Raw genomic sequence first — 15,823 nt, 5'->3', positions numbered from 1 at the left:
AAAAGACATCACATGTACCAAAGAAGGAAGCAAGTAAACGATACTTAAAAAGGTTCCAAGATTTATTCAGTTAATATATAAAACATGAGCAGATAGTACACTTTCACTTTATTGACTCCATCTTGAAAACCACTTACAGCCTTCTACAGACAGAAAGGAAACTCTCCACTCCAAGCCCCATGGGATTTGTCCACACTTGTCTTAAACTAAGCTACCACTTCGATGAAACCTGTCAGCAAAGGTTTACTATAGAAAAGTCTTTAACAGGGAGAAATAACAAAAATACAATCTTTCCTGGTAAAATCTGTGAGATTCTATAAGATAAAACCATTTTTGTTCAAAACTCTTGTTTATACATTATGTAAATTTGTAGACAGGTGAGCAAGAACTACATGCAAAAAGTTAGTGAATGCTGGGTTCGGTCAGTAAAAACTGAAAATATATAAAATGTTCCAAATGATAAAATTTTTAGATAATTACATTAAAGCAACCTTGGCTTTATTAAGCCATTTTTGGGTTCTTAAAAATTACATTCCCCAAATTTCCTGTAAACAAATTAAGTTACATATATAGGTTTAAGGAGTTACAGACAACCTAAATCAGGAAACCTTTCACTGAGAGCTGGGGCTGTGGCTCAGTGGAAGAGGGCTTACCCAGCACAGGCAAAGCCCCGAGTTCAATTCCTGATAGTGCTAAACAAAACAAAATGGATGGTTATATATATACATTTTCCAAAACGTTTCTGATGATTAAAAAAAAGAAAATCAATTTTTTAAAAATGTTTTCTAAATTTTAGATTAACAGCAAAAGCACAGTATTTTATTTGATAAACATAAGGAGACACACCTGCCTGACTGCCTGCCCACCCAGTGTAAGGACTAAGGGCACTTGCCACCACACTCAGCCATCAAGTCTCACGCTGGACAAACCCCTCTGCTGTCACCCTGTAGCACTGCGCATGTGAACAGTGGGTGAGCAGAGGGACTGGGTCTCCAACAGTCTGTACAACAAACACGTACCTGGAGTGTTGCTCATGGCTGCAGTGGTGCTGGCCAAAACCGGGGTGACAACTGGGGGAGGAATCCCTGCCGCCATATCCAGGAGAGGCTGGATAATCTCGCTCTTAAAAACATTATTCTTCTGCCATAAGTTTAATACTCTCACTATTTTACTCTAGAACAAAGAAAATGACACTAAATGTTTTGCTTTCAAAATATTAGTACAACTCATTTCACAGATTATCTGAACATAGGATGTTAAGAAGATTAAAATATTTCCATGGCAAATTACATCTCTAAAACTGTTTTCAACTTTTTCTGCTTTCAAAACCTTAGCACACTCATTCCGTTCAGGTTATTTGGCCATACAAAGAGAGACTAAAATACTTCAGTGGCAAATTCCAACCTGAAATTGTTTTTAACCATTCTGTAGTCCCCAACTTTAGGCCATAGGGTAGATACTTCTGATAGCTACACACCATAAATGAAGGCTACATTTAGCTAAGCAGGTGACAGGTAGGCTCCATCTTCTATGTATGCCAAGTCACATGGGATTGATAACACAGGTATCAGGTAGTTCCCTACCTAAACTACCTGTTTTAGTTCCCGGAGTCTTTCCATAGGTTCCAGGATCAAAGGAAGTGTGTGTGTGTGTGTGGGGGGGGGGGGGGGGCCTGAACAGCAAACACATTACTTCTTGGCCATCATCTCTGCCCTGCCCTAAGACCTCTGAGGCAGGGGCAGAGACTATATCAATACCATGTATACACACACATAAAGGTGCACTTTAACCCTGACTCACAGAATGCTTAACTTCTGAACTAGCAAGCAACTTCAGGACAAAGTCCTCATCTAATGTGACTCTTAAACAAATTTCATTTTATAAGCTATTTAATAATTTTAGGAAGACTATTTCTCTACTTAAGAAATGTAGCTCAGTACCTGTGTTCAGCATGTTTCCCTGACAAAAAGAAAAAGGACAATTTACCAAACTCAAGTCCTGTTTAAGAACCTTGCCATAAATGTACTTTACACCCAAAGCCATCCACTTCCTAGGCACAGCGTGAAGCCCCTCTTCTCCTCTTTGTCACTGTTCCTATCGACCCTCTCCCTGAAGGTAAAGTCAACGCCCCACGAGCATTACTCAATTGGCCCTTAGGGCAAGAACTATGTTTTATATGATATATTTATATACTCTACATTATTTTGTGACTTAGAATAATCTGCGTCTTCTACCATTTTGCAAAAATAAATAAATCAAATCTGCATGTTCTCCACCATGAGTCTTTTTCTGACAAGCCCTTTGAGTGCAACTGTGTGTCCAATTCACTACAGTCAAAGAACTTCGACTCAGTCCTACAGGTACATCATACTGTGCTTTACCTGTTCTGGGTTTCTTGAGTACTTAGGCCTGAGTCCCATTTTTCGTGAGGTTCATGTAGTCATGTAATATATAAGCATCTCCTATACAATTCATGACAGATGTGCCTGACACTTCTCATTCTCTCTGGTCCTAGGCCAACTATGTCAATAAATTTTACCAACATTTCTTCATTTACAAAATGAACTACAACAGATTTTATACTTTTCTTTAGCTGTGACTGTAACAAACTGCCTGCTGCTAGCATTTGCATGTCTTAGGCACAAGCACCCTGAGACAAAGCTACAGGCTGTCATCAGTCAAAAAACTACTTCAACTCACTTGAAACCCTCATCGTTCTCCCACAGTGTTCATATGAAATCCCTTCTTAGTTCTCAAATTCTATTGACTCAATTCTTGCATATGTCTTACTCAAGATAATGTAACTTGAAAAGACTGAGTTGATTATAGAGATCTGTATGTCACAATCAGGAATGCGGAGAGTTAGTGAGCAAAGAGATTCCTACTAAGTGTCTTTTTGTTTGATGGAAGGGTTCACAGATTCCAGAAGCTTCAGGTCTGTAGGCCTATATGCCCAACAAAGAAAGATATTCTAAAATGCTTCACCATGTTATTTTTATTATTATTTTAAATAAACATCAATTATTTCCACTTCTTGAAATAATAGTTTACTCAGACTATAGACTTAAATCAGAGTAAAGATCACCTGAACCGAAATTAAGAATAAAAGTCTCCCCAATCCCTTAATGACCACACAGAACTAATGAATCACAACTATTTAATACAGAGTTCTATGCCAAAGAACTATCAATTACTACTATTCTAAGGTGTTGTTACTTTTTAAGAAAAAAAAAAAGATGCTGGTGCTGTCCAAGTCGCAAGAGAAAATAATAGTTAAATATGTAAAATAAAGATTTGGTTCACTTTAAGTAACATGCAGTTGTGTAAATTTTTGTACTTCAAATGATGCATAAGAAAAATTATACAACAAATGGTTCAAGCCCTCTGATTCAACTCTTGCCTCTGCACAGAGCCAGTACTCAGAGTACTGGTCACTCTTTTGGCACATAAACCTTTCTCTACGTCTGATACTCACTAAGTTCTTTAAAGAACCCCAGCAACATCATCCTGTGTATCTAAACACACATCCCTCCTTTAATACTGAGACTACAGACTCAGCTCATCTTTCCTCATACGGTCTATAAAATGCCTCATCCATAAAGATTATTCTGAGAGGTGTTAGTCATGAAACCCACAAGATCAAAATGGATTTGTATCCTGTAACTGTCAAAAATTCAAGAAAATCAGTATGACTTCTAAATAAGTGCTATTTCAAATTAATGAATTATTTTACACAGGATTCCATTATTAGAAATCATTGGGGTTGGGGATTTAGCTCAGTGGTAGAGCGCTTGCCTAGCAAGCACAAGGCCCTGGGTTCGGTCCCCAGCTCCAAAAAAAAAAAAAAAAGGAAAAAAAAAAAAAAAAAGAAATCATTAAGGTGGGTGACTGAACATCTAAAACAGTCTTTAGGACTACTAGCTAGGCTTACCGTAATACCAAAATAATTAGAACAAAATACAGGAACTGCCAGGAAATATATCCAAGAATATTTACGAAGAATATGCTACAATAAATTTATCCCTATAATACTGACTTTTAAAATTCAAGACATGACAGTGATTAAAAATAAAACTAGTCAGGGTTGGGGATTTAGCTCAGTGGTAGAGCACTTGCCTAGCAAGCGCATGGCCCTGGGTTTGGTCCCCAGCTCCGAAAAAGAAAAAAAAGGAAAAAAAAAATAGTCTTGTTATAAGCCTTAGATTTATGATTCTTCCTTATAACAACCCTCACCCATTCTCTCCTTTTTATAGTGTTGTATGTGTGTGTATAAGAGAGAAAGAAAAAGAACAGAAGAGAGAGAATGAAAGACAGTGCTGAATCCCTTGGAACTGGGGATACAGACATCTGTAAGCTTCACGACTGCCTGCTCTAATAGAGAAGTAATTGTCAACAGCCATCACCAACCATTTACCCTCTCTTAACCATTTCGTAACTTTTTTTAAAAACAGAAAAAGGATACCATATCACTTCCAAATCAGTATCACCTATAACCAGAGGAGCTATGAAGGGAACCATCTCCTTTGAATCTTAGCTCTAGATCCTTTACCTTCCAAATATAGACCATTTACACACACTAAAATCTCAGTGTTAGTCTTCAGCACTTAGAAAATGCAACAAAAGAAGTCTGATGTGTACTTCTCTATGAACTGCTTGGCAGATCCATTTCCCACAAAACTGAAATATAACCACAATCCTAAAGTGGCTGTGTGCAGGACTCAATGTCTAATACAATTTCAAAATACTTTGGTAGCAAATTTTTTACAAAAGTTGCTTCAATAAATTAAAAAGTAGCAGAAGGAATTACATTTTTCTACTCTCTAAAAGTTCTACGAGTAAAATGAGTGTGGCTGTTACAATAATTAAATATTAAAGGTCAGATTAGCTAAGAGTAAATGTCAACAAGAGGTCATATAATAAGGTGGTCTAAAGATTCTATCTAAGAAGAGGGTACCATAGCTCCTTTAATAAAATAATAACATACCTTGTCATCCCCCGGGCACCGATATAAATTCTGGAAAGTGCTAATGATGTTATTACTAAATCTGGGTGCAAACACATCCTTTTCTTGACCAAACTGATGCCGGGATTGTCGCACAATGGAGTCAATAACATACAGTCCGGGTACCTTGTATTCTGGTTTACACTGATGAGAGAAAAGTGAGAGGGAAGGAATAGAAAGGTAAAATCCTTGAAAGAAAAGACATTATAAACTCCACTTAAGCAAAAACACTGCTCAGGCTGTAATTAATATGCAGACTCTGCCTAGTTCTTAACCATTCGATTTGAAATAGCATCTACTCTGAACAGAATCTACTTTCACCACTCAATGCATTCAGGTCAACTGTTGCTCACCCAAGTTCCAAACCAGCACTGTATAACTGACCTCAATGACTAAAAACAACCTGATAGACATTATTTTGAAAAATCACTTAAAGAATTTAAAAAACTAGAACAATAGAAGAAAAAAATCAAGAAACGGTTAGAAAACACTTTGCAGGTGTGGATTAGACTCCACTGCTCACACTTCTGTAGCAATAAAAGAACAAATAAAACAACCATTATAACATGCTAAATATAACCAGCCGAACATTTATGATTGTCTCAAATACCTCATCTATAAAGGAGACATGAAACTACCGCCATAAAACTCTGGGAAAGCTGGCAAACACCAAAGCGCTCAAATGTTTTCAAACTAGCCCACTGGGTCAGTATCTTTTTAACTTACTTATCTTTGAAGTATTTTGTAAACTAAAGATTCTTAGCACAGTGTTTCCTAGCTTGCATAGTTGGAATCAAGATTTCTATTCTAGAACAAGAAACCTAAGAAAACTTGGATGTCTTTTTATTTACTCCATATACATGAGAATTTTGTCTGCGTGTATGGATGTGCAGCACATGCAGAGCAGGAGCCTGCAAAAGAGAGGAGTGGGTACTGATCCCCTAGAAACGGAGTTGGAGGTGGCTGTGAGCTGACATGCAGTGCTGGAAACAGAGCCCAGGGCCTGCAAAAACAACTGCTATCAACCAGAGCCATCTTTCCAGCCCCAAGAGAACTTGCTTTAAAAACATGTTAGCTAAAATTTACAACCACAAAGAAGGATGTACTTCTAGGTATAATTAGGTCCAATATTACACTCAAATTAATTTTCTTGAAATCACTGAACAAACTAACACAAAACACTTCTTGGGACTCAACATATTTAGAATCATGCACTAGCCCTGTCCAGATCTATAAATACAGCTTTTCTTTTTTAAAAGTTTCTTGTTGGGGTTTGGTCTGAGGCTATGTATTGTAATGCTAAATTCTATACAGGAAGGTCTTGGCCTAGGAGTGAATTCTCACGTTTACAAGCTTTTGTTGTACAAATCTTGTTCCTTGATTTAAAACTATTGGTTAAATAAAATTGGCTACAGCCAATTACTGGAGAGATTAGAGGTGGGTGGGTTTTGAGTTTCCAGGTTCCGGGTGGAGAAGAGAGAGGAGTGAGAAGAGACCCGGAGGAAAAGGAAGAAGAATGAGAGGAGCATGGAAGAAGCCGCCATGAGGGGAGAGGAACCATGAGCACATGGCCAGGAGAAACTGCAAGTATCTTGGGTACACTGCTGGGGAGGTAGCCAGGCTAGAAGTTACAAAAGCTGATTAGGGTTAGCCCCCAGTAATTGCCAAAGCCCAATAAAATAACCATAGTCTGAGTCTCCACTTATTTGCGAGATAGCTGGGGATAAGCTTAAATTGGCTGTACTACAGTTTCTTGTTTTAAAGTACAACTTTTAAAACACATTTTAAAAGTTTTACATATCAGTGAAAAAAGTAATCCTTAGGCCACCATTTAATGCTATTTACAGCCAACCCAATTTTTAATTTAACCCTGCAAAAAGTCTAGTCGATACTTAATGTGTTTCTTCAAATTTCCTTACTGATCTTTATCAAGAGAGATTTAAACACTAATGCACAGGAATTGTTTCTAGATGTTTGGGGTTTTTTGTTTGCTACTAAGAGCTTGTGGTAGTCCCTCAAAGGTGATGGTAAAGGTGCTGATTGAACATTTATTATCTGAAGAAACTGACCAATCAGAACAACGCCTGTTTAAAGTTTGCTCTTTTTGAAGGCCTGAAGTTTCTCCTCATACCCGCACCCACCCACCCACATGTCGCTTTAGTTCATGTATCTGTCCCAAACTATCTTCCTTGCATACATACACACCTACCTATCCATGCAACACATTTCAAAAGAAAAATAATTTTAACTTAATGAGAACAAAATCCACTTGATTAAAAAGAAAATATGACCACTGCTACATATTAAATAATGATTTATTGACCATATGTTGACATAAATAATAATCTCACATACAATGCATTTTACAGAAAGAATTAACTTATGAGTTAGGACTCACGAGTTGCTAATGAGACAAGTTAGCACTGAATAATAAATAAAACAAGTCATCAATGTGGTCTTTAAAGTATATTTCCCTTGGACTCTGATGACAAATTCTCAGTGCACCAGTGCCCACCCCAAACAGCTGCCTCCATGGAGCAATGCAGACTGAGGCTTTGGAAGGGCAGCAGCCCTAGAGCCAAGCAGCACTGCACCAAGACAAACACTTGCTCCACCACTGAGAGCCACTCTTTACATGAACAGACTGCAGGGCAGTTTCTCACACTACTTTATGCCATCTTAGCATGCATGGAAAAGCAAAATATTTTAATTTCTTGTTTTAAATAATTTAATTTAAGGTACATAAATCACAGATACTTAACACAAAAAATTCAAAAATTCTATCAGACTGAAAATAAAATCTCCTACGCCTCCCCAACATTTTAAATCTGAATTACTTTGTTGTCGATGATGTGGTTTGCCTGCTTTTAAGCTGCAGTCTCAGTATAGTGTGGAGAGAGTTGGAAACTCATAATCATGAGCCTCATCTCTTGAGTAGCTGGGATTACAGGGATGCACCATCATGTCTCACCACTGAACAATTAATATTATTACCATGTTAGACACACCATCTTCAAAAATATTCCAGTAACTTTTCAATCTCTCATGTTGCAGAAAAACAATCTTATTAAGAAAAAGATAAAGGGCTGGAGAGATTACTCAGCGGTTAAGAGCACTGACTGCTCTTCCAGAGGTCCTGAGTTCAGTTCCCAGCAACCACATGGTGGCTCACAGCCATCTGGAGTGGGATCTGATGTCCTCTTCTGAGGAAGGTGGGGGAGGGAGGTAAAGACCAAGTGACTACAACTCTAACTGTACTTGTCAGGTTTTTTTTTTTTGGTTCTTTTTTTCGGAGCTGGGGACCGAACCCAGGGCCTTGCGCTTCCTAGGTAAGCGCTCTACCACTGAGCTAAATCCCCAGCCCCTACTTGTCAGGTTTGAATCATGCCCAAGTTGCCATCTGTCACTATTATCAGTCAGGGTTGTCTAAAAAAGATCTCTTTAGGCAAGCGGGGCACCATTTTATGCAACATGTAAACAAACTTCACTCAATAATTCCACTCAGACATGAGCTGCTGCCTTCACATATTAAAAGTCACCATTAAGGAAAACAAAAGGAGACCAGGGAAAATACAAGTGGTTGTACCTGCACATAACTGAGTGATGCTGCTGGTGGCTATCCCAGGGTACAGTTAGGGCGGCACCATGTGGGGAATTCTTCTTCTGTATATCTGAAAAGCTGGTCTATGAACTGCCGAAGTTTAGTGGTGTAAAATTTGAATTTTGGGCAACTTTAGCTGTGCTGTTAATTTTGGAAGTATTATCCTTGTGGGTTGGGTTATAGAAACTAATATTCTGTAAATAATTAAAAACAAAAGTCATGCTTATTTTAGCAGCAAACAAGGAAAAAGCAAAGCCTGACTGTGCTTACCTGGGCGGACAAATACAAGAAACTAGAAAGAGGCAGCCAGCTTTAGTTTGACTGCAAAAAATGAGTAGCAATTACACAAGTCTTGTCCTTATAAGGCCCTGTGTCTATGACCACTTTCTGTACATGTACATATATGTATGTACTTCATAATAAAAAGTAAAGCATTAGGCAAACGTGTCTCATCATAACTAGACAGGGAAGTGTACATGAAATATAAACTGGAATAATGTGGTGTTTATAACTTACCAAAGATATCCCAGGGCAAAGAAATTTTAGTAAACATTACACATGGACAAGGAGCCTCTGGAAGGACTTCCTTTCAAATTATCTAAATGCCCCTATGTTTGTGCACCCGCCCAAGGATGAAGACTATGTACACAATCAAAGTCAGTCTTCACTAAGATACATAAAAATGTACACATCTAAACAGGGAGAACAAAAGTGACTATAACAAGTGTCCCTCAAAAAAGACTGCCATTCTTTCTGAGAAAATAGCAACGGGTGGAGAAATAACTGTAGCAAAGGATGACCAAGTGCTTTAGCTTATTAAAACACACACTTGGAGGCTGAAGATGTGGCTCACCAGTTAAGAGCCCACTCTGCTACCACAGGGAACAGTCCTGGTCCCTGTAGCCACATTAAATAAATATGTAAGTGCAGCTCTAGAGATCCAGTGCCTCTGGACTCTAAACACAACTGTGCAAATGCAGCCTACAGAAGCACAGACACATGCACAGATAATTAAAAAATAAAAGCAGGTACTTGCATAGGATTAAGGTTTCTGGAGGAAAACATTAAGGCAAGAGTATGTCATAATTTTTATATTTCCTGTGTCTGCTTCATGAAAATGACAAGGGATATTACCAGCATAACAGTAGGAAATTTAAAGTTAATAAAAGCCAACAGTAACAGTTGACAGAATATTATCAGAACCAAGAAAGATTACAGGCCTAATGGGTAGCTAACAGTAGCCACAGCAGCACTGACTGCCTCTGGTTAAAACAGAGTATCCAGACTACATTAAAACAAACAATACTGAGTGACAGCATTCAGCCCTGAGTATAAGAGACAAATATAAAATGGTAAGCTTCACATGGACAAAAAGGAGCTTGACGAGTCATAAAAATTCCAGGAATGGAGCTAAATAGTCTTCTCTAGTGCATTTTAAACAGGTAAATAACAGAATGGTTAGGTGTAGATAATAGAAAAGTCAGCAAATCATGGAGTTTCCAATTCAAAATTAATTTTCTCATCCATAACTAATATAAGTAGATTTTTTATAATACAAACACAGGGTGAATATTAAAAGCTGACTCAAAGTACTGCTAAAACTTTTAATTCCTTAGTGCCTATAGTTTTTTGCTTCAGTCTTACAGAAAGTAGACAGGATGGCAAGATGGTTCAGCCGGTAAATGCACCTGCCACCAAGTATGGTCATCATCTCTAGGCCCCACCCAGTAGGACTGACTCGGTAAGTTGTTCTCCTCGCCACCTATGCTAGGACACATGGACACACACATATGCTCACACAGACAAACAAATAAATATGTAAGTGTGCAACTTACAAAGAGCAGAGAATTATGAGAACACGGTGTGTTGGCTGCACTCATCACATCAAAGCTGGAGGCCCCAGGATTTATTCTAAGCAGTTGTCCTATAAGAAGTCAGCTTTAATGCTAACTTTTCATTTGTCACCATCATCCATCATTCTATCTATAAGATTTTAACAACTAACACATAGGACCATAGATTACACACTTATACTGAACTTGAATTATTTGTTTACAGTGTGTAATGTAACATGAAATGGTACAGCCAATCTGGAGAATACTTAGGCAATTTCCATAACAGAAATATTATGTCCCCTCCCCCCCAAAAATGAATACCTGCATTTATCCCACAACTAGAACATGAGTGTTCTCAGCTACCTTATTTGGAAGTCCAAAAGGAATCAGAATCTTGTCAGTGTGTGAATGCTTAACCTATGGAACAATCTACAGAAGTCGATGCAGAAAATAAAACAAAAGGAAGGAACTACTTTTAGGACTATCTCAAAAGGCTAATTCTACCTGTCCAACATTCTCTATAAAGTTAAGCAAGTATTTTTAGAATTTTGGAGCAATATGATTTTGGATTTTTAGATTATGTTTGCTTATTTTATATAATACGTTGCCACCCAAAATAATTGAAAGTTACAGGCAATCTGTGTTAGGACATGTTCACTGACCTAATAACATGAGTTATCACTCTAAGATTAATACTTTAAGATTAAAAGTTTATTGAATCATTACAGAAATTCATAGCTCAGTCTGTAAACAGGGATACAGACAAAGTACTTCATTTTCTCCCCAGGGTACCTTCTTCACATGGACTGCAAAACAGTCTTATTAAGGTCTTCCCAACATCCTGAAATACCTATCTTATTTGATCAAACATACTTCCACCCCAATCTCATCCATCAAAACCCATTTATCTGTAAGTGTTTTTTCCCCATGAAACCTGATTATACAGACTGACTTTTCAATGAGGAGCTAAGTCACCAACCAGGAAATGGAGGAAATGCACATCTCAGGCCCCTCCCCTAATTCAGTGACACCCAGCATTCCAGCAACATTCCCTACACTATTCCACAGTTACACTCAAGTGCTGGCTTTGACATTAGACCCTTTAAAAAGATTTACACTGGTGGAAATGTTTAGTCACTATCGCTGCACTGTACAGTTTGATTTCCTTCAAGTTTTATCTTTATCTAAACTACTTAATCCCAAAACGTTTAACAAGTGTTTTATGGAGAAAACAAACACCTTTTAAAAAAAGGGAAAGGGGTGGAAAGATGGCTCAGTGCTTAATTAAGAGCATATACTGCTCTTCCAAAGTTGACTTCCAGCACACATATGACAGCTGACACAGGCTATAGCTGCAGCTCCTGCTGCCCACCATGAATATAAGCCACACTGGTTCACACACTTACATACATGCAAGCAAAACACTCATACAAATAAAAAATAAATCAAAAACTATAAACTAAAATATTTATTCATTTAGGTAGTTTAGAATAGTTTATTTGAGTGGTGGGAAGGGGAGTTGAGAAGGGAGCAGAGGCAGAGAAAGAGAGGGCACAGAGGACAGAGAGAGGAGGCCAGCCACAACATGTGGAGAGAGAGAGAAAAGGGGCAGAGCAATTTTTGTTTTTTTATCTTTTACTTTTATTATTGGTTTGTGAGACCTGGTCTCTAAATATCCCTGGCTATCCTGAAACACACTATGGTGCTGGCCTTGGATCCACAGAGATCCAATTGCCTCTACTAAATGCTCCCATTAAAGATTGTCCACTACACCCAACTAAAATGATCTTTGTTAAAAGAGGGGAGGAAACAACAACAGGTTATTTCAATTCAAGAAAACCCAGTTTAAAAACACAGTAATCGGGGTTGGGGATTTAGCTCAGTGGTAGAGCGCTTGCCTAGCAAGCACAAGGCCCTGGGTTCGGTCCCCAGCTCCGAAAAAAAAAAAAAAAAAAAAAAAGAAAATTCCTCAATAAGTCCAAGCTATAGACAAGCCTGTAAGGCATTTTCTTAATTAGTGATTGATGGGGGAGCCCAGTGCATGGTGCCGTCCATGGGCTGGTGGTCCTGGGTTCTTTAAGAAAGCAGGCAAAGCACCCATGGGGAGCAAGCCAGTCAGCGGCACCCTCCATGGCCTCTGCATCAGCTCCTGCCTCCAGGTTTCTGCTCTGCCAGAGTTCCTGTCCTGACTTACTTCAGTGATGGACAGTGATGTGGAAGCAAAGCCAAATAAACCCTCTCCTCCCCAAGTTGCTTTGGTCAAGGGGTTTCATCAGAGCAATAATAACCATAACTAAGATAGATGCAAGACTGTTAATTTCAGCTTTTATCTATTTGTTTCCCCTGGGGGAAAAAAGCTAAAAGGTCTATAAAATAAGATGTAGCACTGCTTAATGCACCGGTGGTTCCAACAAAATGAATGAGGGAAACAATTGTTGAGAGACAATAATTTAACCCATATTTAACATAGACACAGAGTTGCTCTCTAAGTATACAGCTTAAAATGACTAGTGAGAATGATTTGTAACATTTGGGGGGAAAATCATAAGGACATAACTTTGCAAGAGAAAACAAATTTAACAAAAATATATGCCAAAAGGCAAACATTTAATCTAAAGGAGAATATTAAGAGTTGGAGGATGGCTCAGTGGTTAAGAGAAGAGCACTTGCTACTCTTGCAGAGGACATGGGTTCAGTTCCCAGAACAAATGGTCAATGACAACCAACTCGTAACTCCATTTCTAGGGGAACCAGTACACACTTGGTACACATACATACAGGTAGGTAAAACACTCACACACATAAAAAATATTTGTTTTAAGTTAAATCGCATATATTTAAAAGTAAATAACTAATGAATAAATGAGAACATAAGCATCAATACAAGTTACAGCACATTTATCCAGGTAGGAAGGAGCACATGTACTTACTTTCTGAATGAATTTCTCAACGCTCTGTACCACATGTTTATAGAACTGTAGAAAAAGAGAAAGAAAACGATTCTAAAATCAGTTTGCTAGATTAAATTTTTCTGATAACCACAGGCTTAAGAACTCTAAAGGTCAATTAAAATAATAAATTTTAGTCAAACTTTTGGGTTTCACATCATTCACCTTACAGGAAACTAGCTATCACACTGAATTTTTTAAGCAATCCTCTAAAACTTACGCACAGTGAATGCATCTAAAGTGTGCTGTGTAAAACCATTCTAGCTGGTCAGGGCAGAATATGCCTGTAATTCCAGTCTCAGTGAGGCTGAGACTGAGTGATGACAAGCTGGGGCCAATCTCAGCTACAGTGAAACCTTGTCAAAAAAACAAAAGCAAAGAAGTCTTTAAGAAAGCATACTTTGAAGTTTTTCATGAAATATACCAATTACTAATTTTTCAGACTAGTACTGCTGGTATTAACATACATGTTTGCATATTCTTAGAACCATTATCCAAAGAATCAGATCATTGGAAATAGTGTAAACTTCAAGAGAATAAGCTTATGCACACCAGGCCTATCAGATCCACTTAAAACAGACACTAACTAGCCTCTTTCATAATCTTAAATGTGCTTGTCACTATCTTTATACCTCACCTTTGATTTTTTTTTGTTTTGTTTTGTTTGTTTTTACATAAAAATATGGGGATTTACATGCACACTCACACACATACACACACAAAGACTGGCAAGATGGCTCATCAAGTAAAGGGTAAAGGTGCTTGTCACAGAAGCCTGACTGACAAGCTGAGTTTGGTCCCTAGGACCCACACAAAAGAAAAGAATTAATACATGTAAGTTTGTCCTCTGGTCTTTAAGCAGATGCCATGGCAAACACACACACACACACACACACACACGCAAACAATATTTTTAAACTTTAAAAAGAAATCAAGTAAATTTCTTCTGGGAGTAGTTACTAGTAATTAGGACTTTGGTTGGTTAATATGTGGCAATAATTCAAAAGGTAATTTAATAGCTGCTGGGTCTAGTTAGAGCTAATATTTTAATCACTAAATATTCATTCATATGTTAGGGGGTTGGGGATTTAGCTCAGTGGTAGAGCACTTGCCTAGCAAGCGCAAGGCCCTGGGTTCGGTCCCCAGCTCCGAAAAAAAGAAAAAAAAATATTCATATGTTAGTACCTACTTAATTAGAAGCAATCATTCATTTTTAATATCCTTGCTAGAAGGAAATCTTAGACCGGTAGACAAGAAACTATGTATGACTGATTTGAAAAGATTTTTTTAAACAAATTATCATGTGTTTTTCTCCAGAGTCCAACCTTTCCCTGTGGTTCCAGAGTATGGATCAGTTAATGCAGGCTCAAAGCTCACTGCATCAGGGCAATGAATAACTTTCCCTGGTCTCTTCCTAAAATTCAAGTACTTTATACACTTTGAAGCACACAATTATTTTCCATGATTTGTTTTCAGATCTATATACAACCAATAAGAGAAAAAACCAGCACACTAAATTTTATTTCCAAGTTTTTTATCTAGTGATAGTTAAGATTTTGCAGTCGGTGTAGTGACAAATGCCAGTATCAGAACACCTTTGTTCCATGGTGTGATTATATCAAAACTAACACCTGTACGATAAGGGAAATGCTTGTTTCAAAATTTGTTTTCTGTGTATGAGTGTTTTCCCTACATGTACACGTGTGAACCAGGTATGTGCCCAGTGGCCTTGGGGGTCAGAAGGCACTGAACCCTCTAAAATTGGAGATGACTGAGCCAGCTGTGAGTGACCTTGTGGGTGATGGGAACTGAACCCAGTCCTCTGCAAACCAGAGCACAGAACCTCTCTCTAGCTGGAAGATTCTTTTCAAAATGTGTTTTTTATGTAAATGTGGGTTTTTTTTTTAAGTGGCAGATTTATTTTCTACAAGGAGAATGTATTAATACTGTAAAGTTGAAGTAAACATATAAAATCCATTCTTTTATAAAACTAGGGAGGAGCTGGGCAAACAGTGAACAAGCATGCAGGCTGGAGTTCAGTTCTCAAGCACCCACAAAAAATCACGTGGCGAGCGAACAGATGCAGAAAGGACAGCTGTAACAGACATAAGTGCTTCTGTCCTATTTTGTTAAGAAGGTGTTTGTGCATATGCACATATATAGTGTAGAGATTTGTGTTGCTTTTATTCTGTCTCTTTCATATAACGTGATACAGATTGAGGTACAACTCAGGGCCACCTATTCTGAAATACACAGTGCACTTATGTTAGGTATGAGCTGGTAATTGTTGTCATTTGGAATTTAAGCAAGAGAGAATGTGACTGTATGTCAGGTTGTTTCAAAATTCAGATTAATCTTGACTGTCACTTAACTACATCTGGAATCATCTAAATACCAAATTGCAGGGCACACCTATGAGCACAGATCATTTGAGGTG

General features: G+C 38.0%; 1 protein-coding gene across 29 annotated transcripts in view; it reads right to left on the bottom strand.

Annotated features, from left to right (window-relative positions):
• Nucleotides 1-15,823, bottom strand: part of Scaf8 (SR-related CTD-associated factor 8) — a 187,811-nt gene that overhangs the window by 144,552 nt on the left and 27,436 nt on the right. For 23 of the 29 annotated variants that reach the window (XR_015658432.1, XR_015658395.1, XR_015658390.1 and 20 more), the window contains 3 exons: nucleotides 13,369-13,413; nucleotides 4,985-5,146; nucleotides 1,020-1,173 (listed from right to left, as the gene is read on the bottom strand). Coding sequence is in view for 21 of the 29 variants with exons in the window: in NM_001428712.1 (NP_001415641.1) it covers nucleotides 1,020-1,173; nucleotides 4,985-5,146; nucleotides 13,369-13,413 (361 nt within the window). In the remaining 8 variants the exon portion in view is untranslated. Of the gene's footprint in view, nucleotides 1-1,019; nucleotides 1,174-4,984; nucleotides 5,147-8,588; nucleotides 8,798-13,368; nucleotides 13,414-15,823 lie in introns of all 29 variants that reach the window. The other 6 variants (XM_087616176.1, XM_087616164.1, XM_087616135.1 and 3 more) reach the window with 1 other exon arrangement.

This window comes from Rattus norvegicus, chromosome 1, assembly GCF_021556685.1.
Source record: "Rattus norvegicus strain SHRSP/BbbUtx chromosome 1, alternate assembly SHRSP_T2T, whole genome shotgun sequence".
Classification (NCBI taxonomy): domain Eukaryota; kingdom Metazoa; phylum Chordata; class Mammalia; order Rodentia; family Muridae; genus Rattus; species Rattus norvegicus.
The sequence above is the reverse complement of the archived record's forward strand: the minus strand, read 5'-3'. Positions and strand labels throughout refer to the sequence as shown.